Source organism: Sturnus vulgaris, chromosome 8 (assembly GCF_052056855.1).
Source record: "Sturnus vulgaris isolate bStuVul1 chromosome 8, bStuVul1.hap1, whole genome shotgun sequence".
In the NCBI taxonomy this organism is placed as follows: Eukaryota; Metazoa; Chordata; class Aves; order Passeriformes; family Sturnidae; genus Sturnus; species Sturnus vulgaris.
In genome coordinates, this window is record NC_142250.1 from 7,941,076 (window position 1) to 7,957,559 (window position 16,484).

At 41.4% G+C, this 16,484-nt stretch overlaps 1 protein-coding gene across 1 annotated transcript; it reads right to left on the minus strand.

The window, feature by feature from the left end:
* Positions 1-4,939: 4,939 nt before the first annotated feature.
* LOC106864176 (solute carrier family 22 member 15-like) lies at positions 4,940-16,264 on the minus strand. Its single transcript, XM_014893799.2, is given in 7 exon segments — positions 4,940-5,201; positions 5,836-5,911; positions 5,914-5,946; positions 5,949-5,979; positions 12,561-12,707; positions 15,806-15,968; positions 16,011-16,264. Coding segments are annotated over 7 exon segments (966 nt in total).
* Positions 16,265-16,484: the final 220 nt, after the last annotated feature.

Genomic DNA, 16,484 nt, shown 5'->3' on the forward strand with positions numbered 1-16,484 from the left:
TTGCATGTATTTTATTTTTTCTACTTTTTCCTATTAAATTGTATTACTGACTGGGAGTCTCTCACTGGTTTTGCTTTCAAACCAGCACAGACACTCAATAACGTTTTAGTCCAAGAAAATTCAACAGACTTATTGTCCATACAAGGCACTCTTCGATAGTTTTTGTAGCAATTACTTGTGGTTAACTTTTTGTTATATACCACTTAGGTTTCACTCCTCGAGCCTTTGGACCGGTGATTGATTAACAGGACAGCTGAGTAGGTGCTCTTTTCCCCTGTCACCTGCCAGTCAGGCAGAGGTGCTTCCCCTGTTCCCCACCCGCCATTCAGGTGCAGGGGGCGGGGCTTGCCCCAGCCATTAGAGGGGCGATTGGCAAGACAGCTGGGCAGGTGCTTTTCCCCCCTCCTGCACCCCATTCGGCCTCAGGGGTGGGGTTCCTCCTGGCCACCAGAGGGAGGGGGGCGATTGGCAAGACAGCTGGGCAGGTGCTTTTCCCCCCTCCTGCACCCCATTCGGCCTCAGGGGTGGGGTTCCTCCTGGCCACCAGAGGGAGGGGGGCGATTGCCAAGGCAGCTGGGCAGGTGCTGGCCCTTCCTTGTCCACCAGTGAGGTATAGGGGGTGAGGATTACCCCGGCAACAGTCTGTATTTTGTCTTGCTCGCAGTTTTCCTCCACTGAATCTATATAAATGCAATTTTGGGTTTCTTAATCCAGATCTCTATGGTTGCTATGCATACTGTCCTTTTCTTCCCTAGTTAAAACACACATCCAGTCAGTTATTTCTCCTTCAGCTTCTCAATTCCAGTCAGCATAAATATTATGCTCTCACCAGATTATTTCTTAGTAAGTTTTGAAGCAGTTTCTGAGTAACACACTGAAAATAAAACACCACCAGCAAGAGTAACAAAACATCAGCCTTACAAGACATCATTTCAGATGACTGTTGCCTGCGATTAACTGATAAATTTATGATTTACTTACTTAGGACATAATTTTTAAGAGAACAGGATGAAAATTTGGATTGCTTCCTCCTGTCTGACTCACAGTGCTTTAGCATCCTGTTATTACCTGCCAGAAGTACATCAGAATGAGGGTTCACCACTGAAGGACCAGGTGTTTCACCAAGTTCACGATAACAGCTGCCAATTCATCCTGTCTCAAAGTTATGCACTTGGCTTCAATTTTAGATTTAATCTCTCTTTTCCATAACCAAGGGCAAGGTACTCCAGCACATCTTCAGCTTTTGCCATTTTCCCTTGGGAGTACAGCCATCGTGGTGATTCTGGGAACATGCTAAGAGGACAGAACAGAAAATCAACAATGTGAAGTTCATTCCTGTGAACGCAACACTAAGGTAAATATTTCCATTTTGCAGATTGATACTTGAAAAAAAGTACCAGTACAAAATTCAGAGGAAAACATTCTAGTTGCAATGTTTTGCATTTTCAGTTCCAAATAGCCTGGTGATAACAGTTACCCTTACATACGGACCACTAGGAGATGGTTGACAATGTACTCAATGATGTTAGAAGAGTTGATATCTAAATCTTTAATTGTACTGAACTGACTTCTTAGGCAATGCTACACTACCATGGCCAGGAAGCATCTCAAACCTCTATTATCTGAGCAGCCTGGACAAAATTTCATTCTCATAGAGTTTATTTCAAGCTTCACATTATGTGAAGGGATCTGAGTTAGAATGGAAACAAAAGAAAGGAAACCTTCCTGGGGATTTAATTGCCAGGCTCCAGTACCAGCTCATTGCTTCTGATGTAGGTTTTAAATCTCTTATTTCCACATATAATCAGAATATTATATATAATATAATAATCCTTCCTTATCACAGCTTCATGATCCCTGCTTCTCTTACTCCCCCGTCCTGGCGTGATGTTATGGTGCTTGTATCCCCAATCGTGTGTTCTGTTTGTGCTTGGTATTTGTTCTGTGCTTTCAGGACAGACTCTGAAATTGAAGATTTGTTTTGTCTTGTTATCAGCCGGCTCACCTCCTCCATGGTCTGTGTTTAGGAGAGGCTAGGTTTGCTTGCTTGCTCGCTTGCTTACTTGATCGCTTGCTTTTGCTCCTACTTTTTGCTTTTGCTTATTAGTTAGTTTAGCTAGGCAGTCCAATTTTTCCCTGGACTGTTTTTTTTTTCATCTCCCTTTCCTGAATACCATCAGAACCTGTTCTGGTTGGGGACCTGGGAAACACCAAGAAACACCGGGAGTCTGCATTTTGTGATCTGCAGCAGTCATTCCCCAGCTCTGGAGACCGATAATTGGGTGACCACTCGCAGGAGAGACTTTCTGAGTTTGTCATCCTTTCAGAGCGGTGAAAGAGTTTTTTGTAATCTGGTGTTGGGTTTTTTTTGTGCTGAGGAGTGTTTTGCTTGTTAAATAAACAGGTTTTTTTCCACTCCTCTCTGAGGAAATTCTTCCTGAACCTGGTGGTGGGGGGGAGGAGTTGTGGGGGTTTGCTTTCTGGGGGCTCCTTCTGGAGGTTTTTCCCCAAATTTGCCCTAAACCAGGACACCCCCGTTTCAGCTTTTATATGAACCATAAAATAAGGAATGGAATATTTTGAACGGAACAGTTATTTTCTCTGGCAATCTTAACAGAGGTATGCATCCTACAACCAAACTTAACTGCCATTACTTTGAAGGACCCCAGTATTTTTAGTATTTGGGGAAGTAATTCTACCTCATCAGAAACAGAACACCATAGAGGAAAATATATAACACAGAACTTCTTTATGGTATCCTCAGGCTTTGTATTCTTTGACTACAGGAAGAGAGGTGGGGATTTTAGTGTAGTCTTTAAACAGAACTTCTTTCAAGAGCAGATCTATCTAAAAAATTAAATCAGAAGAGCTTTTTTCAATCTGTGCTGTATGCCTGTATGACACTCCTTTTATTAATACGCAGGTAACCTACAACACTAATTATTTTATTTCTTCTACAGCTTTCACTAGTAATCAGGAATAGATGATGTGTGTACCTTTTTAGGTTAAAAGAATATTCTCTTAGAACACAGGCCAGACAAAGCAAGCACTTAATTCCTTACATACTGAAGCAGTTTATAATAATTTATTTAGGTCTATTAGACTCTTGAATAGAAGTGGCAGGCTGGGGCAGAAACTAAGTTAGAGAAGTACAAGGACTGAGCTCAGTACAAAACCAGCTGCCAAGCCAGAGATTTTCTACAGCAGATGTCTGGTGAATAAGCATAAATAAAAATGTTTAGAATACGGGGTCAACTAGAACTCCAAAAACCTGGCAACAAACCTCGTGCAGCTTAACACAGGAGATCCTGTAGGAACCTACAGACTACTTTCAGCTGTGGCCCACAAGGGCCAGCTCACACCAATACCCAGGGCAGCTGCTTCAGCACAGCTGACCTGCATCCCGCAGCTCTTCTCCTTCAGCCCCTCCTTCTCAGTGCTGAGCAGAATTAGAATAGAACACAACAAGCAGCAGGAAATGCCCTGTCTCTTCCATTCACCAGGAGGTTGGCATGCAGGGAAAAGAACAGGGAAGAGCAGAGACACAACAGGGCAAGGGAGAAGAAAGTATGAGAGAAGGAAGGCATAAGTCAGAAAAGTGAACTCAGGAGAAAAGGAAAATCCAATACTTTAAAAAAAAAAAAAAGTGGAAGGTTATAACTAAACCACAACTGTCTCATACATCCCCAGGACTCCAGAGATAAACATCAGAAAAACAGTAGAATGAAGCAATTGAATAAATGAGGGAGAAAAATATGGTTGCAGCCACATCAAGTTAGCATTTGGAGCATGGTTTTCTTCATGTTGTACAAGCCAGAAACGAGTTACAGCTAATCCAGCTTTGCAACTGTCTGATATGCAAATGCTAAATTTATTTAGGTCTTGGCAGTGGCATATGAAAGAAGGACTGTCTCGGTTTGAAAGACAGGTATTTTCTAAGGAAAGGCGAGAACCCCTTTCCTGAGATGCAGAGTGCAAACCCCTCCCTTTTAATTATTTTAGTTTCAAATCAGATGCTGTCAGGCAGGAGATATGGGGATAGGAATAACAGTTCTTTATAGCTGTTGTTGTTTTCTGCTATTCTGACTTGTTAGATATCAGTAAAAATTGACAACAAAACAGAACAGTATAGCTCAGTTCCAGCCCCTTTTGGCCAAGGCCCTCTTTCCCTGCACTCAGTTACCGATGCTGTGTGGGCAGGGCAGATCCCGCACAGTCGAAGAGGGCTGAGTGATGGCGGCAGCAGCCCAGGGGTGAGAGGGATGGGGGAGAGACTCTCCCCTCACGGTGTCGGTCGTGGTGCTCGGCAGAGTGTCCAGAGGTAGTAGGATGAGGTGGGAAAGCAGCAGAGCGATGTCCAACGGCAGGGAGCGTGGATCTCGGCACAGGGATGGCAGGGGAGATGCCAGATCGGAGCCCGGGCCGTCCTCCTACCACTCCACGAGCCAAGCGAGAGCCAGAGAGCACCCGCTCCAGACCCCTCTCCTCTCCCCCCTTTCCTTTTCTGGTCTTCCCCCCCCCCCCCCCCCCCACGAGAGAACATTATATTTTCTAAGGTGTAGCCACAAATACTTAGCATAACAGTGGGAGAAATTCCACAGAAAGAAAAGGGAACAATTCAACCCCCAACAAGGACATTTGAAATTACTGGACAGTCAGTGTATTCAGCAATGAAAAAAAACACAATTTAGGCACTAATTCGTTTTTTGGTTCAGAGAAACTTCCCAGAATACCTTCCCAAGATACCATACAGCAGAATTAGGCAGGATCTGCCAAAACTTTTTTAAAATGTAATGCAGTGTACAAATTTAGAAATTTTAGAAATTAATGTACAAATTTGAAAACCTCAGTTTTGCTATTTATCAAACAAACTCAGTCCCATATTCCTTCTTTCCCTCAGAAATCAGAACTTGGATGAATCGCATCACACTCATTTGACTTATACTACAACTGATTTGACTTGGTAAAACCATAAACAGGTACTGATAGAACAGCATGTGTCCCAGTAACAATGATAAAATATATCCCAAATCCCATCTGTAAATGACTGAAATTATTTTCCTACATATTCTTGTGTTAGAACAAAAGACACAAGAGCCATTCCACCTTTCATGATTCAAACGATAGACCATGCAACTGCAACTATGTCATAAGTTGGAGCTAAGTCTGTGACATACCTAAAAATGAAATCAAAAATAGACCTGCAGAGACAGAATAAAATGTAATTAGTACTTCTACACAGTTTGAACTCCAAAAGAAGGGAAGAGGTCTCCAAAGAGACCACAGCCAGTTAGTGATTATAATGATTAGTCTGGAGTATTCATCTCTCATCTCTCATATTTGGCTTTCTGAAATAACACCATATGAAAATTACAATACTTTTCAGGTCACAAACTTGAGGTCGGCAATGCCAAAGAAGGCATTTCCTTGAGACAATATTTAACAACAATTTTGTTTGCAAACGCAGCTGGAAAACAAAACACCAGGACATGAGTAACCCACTCCTGAAGATGCTTAGGTAAAGCAGTCTCCCCTAGCCCCTGGAAAAAAGAGCAAGTATTTTTTATTTGGAATAATATAGTTAGGTAATGTGTGGAATACTATGCTCCAATAGTGATAGCCATGACAAAAACAGGTTTTTTCACCTTCCACTAATACTTCATAACCTCTGTGCTGCTCAGCACACTGATACTAACTAGTTTCAGTGCTGCTCCACTCTGAGTGAAATGCTTATACAAGTCCTTGACAGAGCAAGGGACCAACGAGGAGCATTTAAGTAGTGTGGCCCAGGGGCAGGCAAGAAAGAGATGTTTTCCATATAGAATACTTAAAAACCTTTTAACAATCTTACCTGAGATATACACTTGTTTCCTGCCCAGTTTATCTGACAAAGGGCCAAATGTTAAATTTCTATGAACATTCCAGCAAAAAACAGGGATGATGCCTTACTTTGTAGGCTTCTTGTTCAGTTAGGTACCACTACTTTAAAAAAAAACCTTATTAAAAGTATGCCATTCCCTCAATAATAAAAAGCTATCAAAATTATTCTCTTATAATTTCCCGCTTCTTGTTTTATATCCCATTAAAGTTTTATTCAAAGTTTGATAGGTAAACCAATGGTAGTGATATTCTTTCTTCCATAACAGATTCTAACATGTCTCATGTAAATTTCATTGTAATGAATTAAAATTGTTCCACATTGTAAGCAGCATTAGCTGCACTCCAATTCCCAAGCTTTGGCAAGGCAGCTTATCTTAGGTCATTAAAACAAGGACCTGTGAAAAGCATAGCTATTTCACCATTAAACCAGCAGTTATTTCAATGAACAGGCATAAAAATTTCTTCATTAAGAAGTAGAATGCATTCACTACTGCAGTACTTAGAGAGTTAATGCTGTGCCTTCTGAACAACAAATGATCCCTGGTGCCTTTCCTCAACATACACATGTTGAACTCTTGAAGAGAACCAAAAAGAGATTACAGCAAAATGTCCCTGTTTCATAAAAATGCTCAGAACTAGTTATAGGCTACTCACTGGTATTTCAGTATCTTATTGTGCACATGCACTTATAATCAAAAAAAGTTACAAATAAATTATAGGATTCTTTATGAAATATACTTTCTATCTCATCCAAAATCTAAACTGAGGCAGCATAATGACAAATCATCAAAGACAAGAAAATTAACTGAAAGTGGATTGAAAATGCTATTTCCCAGTGGGGCAAGGCAGGCAGACAGCTTGTACGACAATTAGTTCTTGAAGCAGACCATAAGAGCCACTCTGGAGTTTTTTTAAGAACACTGTCCCTGCAAAACTTGAACAGAACTGAGAATATTTAAATTCCATAAAGTTTAATCTACATCAACAAAATAAAGGAAATAAACTTTACAGAAGCAGCTCTTGCAAGGCAGAACAAGAGAAGAGATTGCTTTTACAAATTGGTACTTTTGCTTTTTGACTAGTATTTTAGTTTTTCTTCAGGCTAAGTTGTAATAAATTTTTAGTTTACATTTCTCAAATTATTAATGAAATTATTTATAGATATAAATCAGGACTATTTTTAGGACTATTAATTAAACAGTAAGATTTAAATCAAGCTAAAATTTCCTTTATGTATATTGGAAAGAACAGTATTTCTTTATAGGTTTTATTTTTTCAACTTAAATTGAGTTTCCATATTTAATTTTAAAACTACTGTATTAAGGGTATAAACTCCATGTTACAAAGTAATTTTGTGATTTACATTTTATTGTTTAACTTGGATTTTCATAACATTCTACGTAAATTTTGGAAAACTTTTAGATATACTTTTGAATTAAAATATATCTAGGTACTTTTAGTTTCAAGAGGATTAATTAAAATAGAAATCTTGGGGTTTATTTTTAAAATAAGATGTGTAAGCTTTAAACTTTATTTGTAAAAAAGATTTAAGATTTAAGGTTTGAAATGAGAGATAATTAATACATAAAACTTTTTAAATTTTGTAATAGGTTTTATTTATAATATATTATTATTTTATTTATTTGTTATTAGTCATTAATAGTGATAGTTTTAAAAAGGTATTATTTTAATTTTTAAGACAGTTATTACTGATATCTTGATTATATGATGTAAATTTATAGATTTTATAATAGGTATTATTTATAAAATATTATTACTGTATTTATAGCTGGTTCCTTATATGTTTTAACATTTTCTGTTTAATTGTCTAAAAAACCTATTAACAATACAGTCTTCAGAAATTTTAAAGTAAACAAAATACGTAGGAACATAAATTTATTTGCATTAATCTTGGGAATTGCCACATATTTTGAAAATAGGGACACTGACTTCTACATTTAAAACCACAGTATTAGTTAATATTTGATGACTTCTGAATATAAAGTAAACACTACCCCATATTAGGCATCCTGATGAGAGTCTGAAACTGAAGGGTGATCTTGGAAAACAGGCTAATCAAAAATATCTGTTTCTGATAGAAGATATGATCCAATATTGCATAATTCCTTCTTACGTCTAGTCACTACATTTTTCTAAGATAAATATTACACAGGCCCAGTTGGGATAATGGGAAGGAAGCAAAATTTGATATTAGCTACACAAGTGCTCACCTGTCTTATAGGAGTTTACTGACAACTGCTCTGAGAATTCCATCAGCAGAACTCCTGCACCTCACACTACCAGCCAAGCCATCCACACAGCCTTTTTTCTGACACTGGCACTGACATAGAGGTCACTCATGCTTGCCTGAATGATTACAGCCCAGGCACCAGGAAAAAGCAAGCACAGCCTCTTGCCTGGAATTCATAAGGCATGAGGCTAAAGGGTCAAGCTTCTGTCCCACTTGCCAAACTCCAATCTATTTCATCTCCGACTTTCATCATGCAAAAATATCCAGACATATGGTGCATGAGTTCCATTTCAATGGTTATAGTCTTTAATACATATCCTCTGTGAATAACTAATGCGACTCAGGGCAAAGCTTACATGCACAGCAGATTGTGCAGATATGACAGATTGAATATTTTTGCAGACATTAGGAGGAGCACATTCTAAATTCTAGAGTTTTAAACTGCTAATTTGTGTGTGGTTTTGCATTCATTGATTTTTGCTGAGGAGAGAAGCCGGCCACGGAAGTGATTTTTCTGTGGGAAGCTGCTAGAAGCTTCCTCCATGCCTGGTAAAGCCAATTCCGGGCTGGCTCTGAGAACAGGCATGCTGCTATGCCAATTAGAGATGGTAATGCCTCTGTGATGACATATTTAACAAGGAAAAAATGCATGCAGTTTCTCTTAGCTTCTGCTCTTCTGAGGGGTAGTGTGGCAACCACTGGAGGCCACCCTGGCGCAGATGCCAGGGGCCATCCTAGCACTACGGCTGACACCACATAGCTGGGACCATCTCAGCACTGAAGTTCATTTCGCAATGAACTTTGCCTGCTTATCCACTTTTTACCAGGCGTGCTACAAGCAGAAGGGCAGCGGCAGCCAGTGTGGCCTGCGCAGTGCTGGTGGGGACCACATGACTGACAATGAGGGGCATGACAAGCAATTCCCTGACATGGAGCCCAGATAAGTTCAACCTTTCAGCACTGTAAAACTCTATAAGATCTTTTCAATTGATAGAACTTGAGAAAAAAAGCAAACCTAAGGACAACAATTTTCTCCCAAGTCAGAGAAAAGGAAAAGGTGAAGACACATGAGGAGAACAACATGGTGGCATTAAGGTCGGTGAAAGGAGGGAGGGAGGGAGAGGAGGTGCTCTGGGCCTTAGAGCTGAGATTCTTTTACAAGCCATGATGAGATTATACTATAACAGTTTCCCTGTAATTCGTGAAGTGCATGGGGGGATACAGAGATCCACTTGCAGCCTGTGAGAAGATGCTGCTACTGCAGTGAGTGGATGCTGAAAAGCTGTAATCTAGTAAGAAATCTGAATAGAGAGAGAAGACCCTTGTTTCCAAAGATAAAGAGGACCCTGGCTTCGAAACTAGAGCACCTTATCCTTGAAAGACTATGCCTCATGAGCCAAAATTACCCACGCCATGTAGTTTGGGAAGACTATTTTGCTTGTGGGAGGGACTCACATAGCAGCAGGTTGGGCAGGACTGCTACTCATGAAAATTAAAACCATGCTGGAAAAGTTCACAAAGAACCTTGCGTGGGAAGGACTCTGCAGCACAGCAGAAAAAGAAACTCCTTTCTGTAAGGGAACTGAAGAAAGCTTTTTAGAAGTAACAAACTGACTAAAGACCCCATGTTTCGTCTCTATGTGCTGACGGTGGGAAAGAGGAAGGGACTGAGAAAAAAAAAGTGTTCTAAAGGTTTATTTTAGTTCTCATTACGCACTTTGAATTCTATTAATATTTTTTCTTTATACTTTTTATGTTTTTGAGCCTGTTTTTGCCCTTAGAGTACTTTCTCCTAATCCTTATCTCACCCCATGAACACTTGAATTTTTCTTCCCCCTCCTCTGCTCAACTATAGCAGAGGAGAATGACTGAATGGTTTATTGGGGGTGCCTGGCTTTTAGCCAATGTCAAACCACAACATAATTAAATGATCATTTTTCATTAATGACTTTCTAAAACAGCTGAAAGTAAAACTGAAAATAAATCTGTCCTGGTTTGAAAGACAGGCATCTGATAGAGAAAGCAGGGCCTTCCCTTGAAAGGGAGAATGTAAATCCTCTGCCTCTGAATTAGTATAATTTTGAAATTAAGGGGCTCTCAGGCAAAGATATGGGGATAGTGTGAGATGCTACATAGTGATTCATGTCATTATAGAAACACACCATGGAATCAGTATAAACCAGAATACTGAACTTAAAGTAAAGCATGGACATGAGACAAAGAAAAATATAATAATTTCATTATATTTGTTAAAATCACTTTGCTGTGAATTGCTGGCTTTTTGCTGCTAGGTATTTTTTTTTGCCGCTATAATTATGAATTGTATCCACTTTTTATGTGTAAGGAAAATGCAGGCTTGTGCGAACATGAACAGACTTGTTACTACTGTTACGTGCTTGCTAGGAGTGTAACCTGAGAACATGTTTGAGCCTTGTCCAGACCTGGTGGGGGCTTGTAGCCACTACTGCTTGGGAGCTAGCCAACATGTTTGGGCTTGGTCGGACTTGTACCCTAGCACAGTAGGCATGACAGGACCCAACAAGAAACTGCCTATAAAAGGGGCAGTGACCAAAGGTAAGATGAACATGTTGGTGGAGTGCAGACTCCCTGTGTCCCCTGTTGGAAAGAATAAAGATTGGACAGGAAGGTCTCACAGATATGTATGTGTAACAGAAAGATCTTTGAATGTAGAATCTGAAGAAGGAATAGAAATGATAGCAAGTTTTGATATAGAAAAGAACTGCTGAGCCAGTCTTGCTGGGTAACTAGAAGGCAAAGAACAAGTGAGTTGGAAGGGGATTTTATGACCTAGAGCAAAGGACAAAGCCACCTCAAACAAAAGATGTTGTTACCAAAAAAAAAGGATTTTCACAGACAACAAGAAAGCCAATGTTGCAAGTAGAGAAAAGATCTCAGTTTTTTACACTGCAAGAAAACTGAAAAACAACTTCTAGCTTAAACTGTAACATACTAACCTTTTGTGATTGGAAATAGTAACATGAATATGGTAATGTTAGTAGTTAGGATAGGCTATAGGTAATAGTAAACGTATTGATTGGTTGTCATGTATTAAGATGCTCTGTAATGAAAAGTATGTAATGCATAACTAGACGGGGCTTCAGACGAACCCACAGCTGTGGCTGAAAAGGCTGTGGGCTGGGCTCTTGTCACCCACGACCCGTGAATTGCTGTATCAGTTGGATATAATAAACAGCATTTTAAAGAGCCGCCTGGAGCCCCGCATCTCTCGTTTTTGGCTCTTACAGTCCCCAGTGCTGCTTGCCCATTCCTTATCAAGAATTAATAAATTGCCTTATTGATTGCCTACCCGATTGTGGTGAATAATTTATAACAATAGGAATAACAGATCTTTATTAGTATATACAACAAGGCAAACAAAACAACTACAACTGTGGAATTAACAACAAACAGAACAGGAACCCAGTAAGAGTTTTTTCAGCTGCCGGCACTTTCCCCTTTGATGCAGTTCCCGTCACAGCTGGCAGTGAGCGCTGGCTGCTCCCGGTGGACAGGGCAGGTGCAGCGATCCCCACGCAGCTTTAGTGGGGCTGGACTGATGGCGGCTGTGTCCAATAGGAAGGAATGGAGGAGAGGCAGGACGTTTGGAAACAGCATACTGAAAGCAGGAGGTCCTAGCAAGCCCGGGGTGCGGGGTCCAACAGCAAGCTAGAGGCAGCTCACAGCGTTGGAATGGAGGGGGGAGTAGCAGCTACCTTTCTCCTCCGAAGAGTGAGCGAGAGACAGCAACTGCCCCCCATCCCTCTTTTACCTGCTTCTAATTTCGCGGTGATAGATAACCACCAGCGAAGTTCTGGAAGTCTGGTCCTTGAGATAGGCAGCATTGATCAGACAAAGGCAGGAAGGACCATCGGGAAGTCTGATTTTGCAAGCTGGTAGTAGATACAACGTATTTGGAAAACATAATATTCATAACAAAGTGATGTAAAACAGAATGATTTAATAATATATTTTCCTTTATCTAGTGTCCATGCTTCACTTCAGACCTTAGTATTCTGGTTTATACAAACCCCAATACTTTTGTGATTAACACGAATCTTTTATCAATTGTCACACTCCCCTTCCTCATCTCAAAGACTCAGCCATCAGTGTTTCTTAGCATGTCAATGGGAAAAAATTCCACAGACAAAAGGAAAGAAAAAACCAACCCCCAAGAAAATAATATACAGGAAGTTCAATCTAAATTACTAAGTGTTAGATTTATTCACTTACATATTTTCAGATTTTAAAATGAAAAATTGGAACAGCCAGATAGGTGGATTCCAAAAAATTTTAGTATCACAGGTAAAACATTACAGTGAACTCTGCTTGGCTTTTCCAAGCACCATGTCATGCACTAGTGACACAAATCCCAAGAGGAGAACTGATCATGAATGAGAGAAGTACTTGCCTCAGTTAAGATGGATGTGAAATTCCTGGCAAAATGGATATGCTTGGCAAGCTCAGCTCTGCTCACCAGAATTCCTTCTAGTTCTCTATGCTTGCAGGGCACAGCTCCTACAAGCACAATAAGCATCGACTGACAAGACACATATACCTTAAAATAAAACACGATCATTTACCCTGAACAATCCCAAGAGACCTGATGGAATACTGCAAGCCTTTCATTAAACCAACAATGAACAAATTAACAAAGAAAACACAGTCAGTGTTTAAATAGTTGGGTGTGGCCATGGCTTGGGAGCGGCAAGTATTATTCCAAAGAGGCTGGTGCACTTCAATGAATGTTCCTATCTGTTGTAGAGGTGTTCAGTTTGTACTTGCAGTTTTGTAGCCAGATGTGGGAAGGAATGAACAATTTAATTATGGTTTCATAGGTGAGATCTAAGACTAAAACATTTTGTGTAATAAAGGCTTTGCTTACTATATTCTGAAGAATAAAACCTGCAGTAACGAGTTAAAAAAAAAATCCAAGTTTTTTTTTAAGTCTTTGCTAGTTCTTTCCTTTTCAGAGATTGAATTGTTAAGATGATCATCAGGAAAACTAGAATGTGCAGGAATAAAAAATATTTTCATGAAGAAACACATATGAGACTATTGATTCATTGAGATGGGCCTCAAGATGTTCTGAACATCTCCCAGGCTTTGCATGCTATTTTATCTTTTCTAACCTAAAATAACATTATCCCTAAGCCTATCCACATATTAGTGATTTTTATGAGGTTACCACTGATGGAAATGTCTTGCCTCTAGAATGGCTCTCTTCATTAGGCCACAAGTCTTTGGCTGGTGCACTTGGCTGGATGTTGTTTTAACGTACCATTTAAACCTGTGCTTACCTTGGACACTCTTGCAGAAACAAGTTACAGACAAAAATCTGCTATCAGCCCAATTACTCAACAGTTTTTAATTCAAAATACAGAACTACACTAATAGGAGGAAGCCTGATACAAGAAAACTAAGGGAGTGAAATGTTTACATGCTGGGGTGTGGACACTATTTAAGGAGAGTACCCTGAATTCCACTTTCACAAGAGATTAAGAAGAAAAAAAAAAAGAAACACAAAAAATAAATTGGTAGGGTTAGACTCTGTAGGTGTAGAAGAAGAGATTACAGGCGACCTTACCCCTGATAAGTCATAGTTGTACTAGTTACCAAAGAAGAGGAATAGCCTTGCACCTATTGGGTTGAAGCTGTGACTAATAAAGATAAGTGTGATAAAAGGGGTGGGTTGACTGATCGAGAGTGTGATAAATGTGATTCGTGCTAATTAAGTTGTAACTATATTAACAAAATTGTATTTAGATCAATAGAAGACAATTGTTACAGGTGAGGGGGGAGATGTGTGAGACAGGGCAAAGGACATCTTCCAGATGTTGGGAGTCGAGGAAGGAGGTTGGAAGAAAGTCAAATAAGAATAGTAGAAGGACATAGGTCTGATAAGCAGCATCCAGAAATAGAAAGTTTTGACCTTGAAATGGGCCAAAATGAAATGATTCCAAGCATGGGACTCAATTAAAGTCTTGTTATGGAAAACATCTGCTCAGTCACACGGTGCGCCTGCACTACCTGCAGGTCACACCTCGGTCACTGAGGAAGACTATGAGCCTTCATCGGAAATAAGACCCTCAAAAGGATGAGAGACCCCCTAACCTATTAGTAGAGCATACTCTGTACACATAGTGACGTAGATTTTAGGAATAGAAACTAGGAGGAGTTTTTTAGAAACTTCTGTAGCCTACAGTATATAAGTGGGATTGTTAGCCTGGATGCTTTGGTGCGTGAGGAATGGCGAGCCACTCCCCGTATCCCCGGTCGGAGGGGGGCCCCTCCCCGGTCGGTTTTGCTTATGCTTTATACGAACCTCAATTATACTAAATTACTTACTGCCAAATTTTGTATATTCTTAAATATATGCACTTTGATTGTTTCATCTCCAATACTTTAATTGTCATCTGCAATACTTTGATTGTATTCATTTTGTTACTATTAAAAACTTACTATTAAATTTAATCTTGTTGCTTGATAAATTGGAAAAAAATAGAACATCATTCATAACAAGAGGATCTTGGAGGCAGAGGACCTTGAGGATGTAGAGGTGCCCTGAGAAAGAAGGAACAATCCAGAGAGACACGAAAAAGAACGAAACAAGGAAGAGAGCTGCTGCTGTTAAAGATCTGCTATGAGGTCAGTCTGTGTCTGATAGAGTTAGAGCCTGCTGATGGAGCATGCAGTCTTAGTCGAGCTAGGTGAAAGCCTGTGATCAGAGTGTGCAAACCAATACTTGCAGTCATAGTCCAGTAGGATATAGCCAGCAGTCAGAATCTGCAGTTGGACCCTACAGTAGGAGCTTACTGTAGTCAGTCAGGATGGCTAATCTGTAAAAAGAATAAACCAGGACCCTTGTCATGTTGTTGAATAAGAGTCTGTCTCTTGGCTCATTTCTACCCCTAACGAGATGTCTACTGTAACAAGACTCCATTTGCCTCCAGTCAGCAGAAGTTTAAAAGCCACACTCCCAGAAAATTAACTAGATGAAAAGACATGCATAGGAATAGAAAAAACAGATTATAAATTGTAACAAGTTAAGCATATAAAACATCACTGACGTAAGCAAGAGGTTTGACAGGCAACTTAGCAAAGAAACAAGTCCATTTTGCAACGCCCATGAATCCAACCGGTGCTCCAAGGAAACGTTTGCCGCAACGGATTTGCGAGGGGAGGGCTCCTGTGCCAGCCCCCGTAGGAGCCAGCGGACCAGCCCATGGGCAAAGCACAGCGGCCGGGACCAGCAAGAGGAAAGGTCCTCAGAGGAGGAGGAACGAAAAGGGGGGGGGGGGGGGGGGGGAGGGGAGGGGAGGGCCAGAGGATCGCCGGGTCCTGCGTAACCGACCACTTTTTCCCAGTGGAATGCCCGAGCTACTAGCAGCCGCCAGCTCGGAGGGCGGTGCGCGGGAGCAAGGCGGGAAGCAGACGCGGAGCATCCCGGCAGAGCGGGGTGAGGCGGCCGCGCCAGCAGCAGCCATTGCCTGGGAGCGGCACGGCAATCTCGGCTCTGCCTGCACCCTCCAGCATGCTGCCCAGGCTGCGGAAAGAGAAACTAAAGCCGCGCCCCAGCTCCCCAAACGCTGAGAACACGGAATCGGGAGCAGGAGGCCAGAACGGCCGTGGGGAGCCCCGGCGGCCCCGCCCCACTTGCAGGAGCAAAAGAAGAGCCGTGAGGCGCCGGACGCCCCCGCTACTACGAAGGCCTCCTCCAGCTCCATCCCCAGCGACACGGCCCGCCCGGAGCCGAGCCGCGCCCCCGTCACCTCGCCCCGCCGGTAAAACGCTCACACACGGTGGGCAGAACAAGCCCCTGCAAGGCCTGAAGCACCCGCTTCTTTACTGTAAAACAAACGAGGCCAAACAGCTGCGGAGTGAGGTGAGCAGAGTGAGGGGCATCAGCATCATGCGGTGGGGAAAGCGTCGCCGCTGTTCCAGGAAGAAAGGGCTGCCAAGAGAGGAGCAGGATGCACGGCGATACGGCCACATCTCTCCTTCAAACAGACACTCACTCAAAGGGGAGCTGCGAGACCACCCCAGAGAAGAGCAGAACAGCTTGGGAGTTGCTCCAGCATGGTTTGAACAATGGAGCAGCTTTCCTTTTTTCATGACGTCGATTTGAAGAGAAGTACTTGTTATAAATGAGAAACAAAAGTATAGATATTCAGCAAAATTTAGATTGCTTTATTTGATATAGAAAGAGCAAGCAGTGTGCTAGGGAACCTGAGACATCACCGCCCACTCCACGCTCCACCGAACTCTGGCCCGCAGCCTCTACTTATACTATGGCTTCTCCCCGTAATCAATAATATTTGTAATTTTAGCAGTC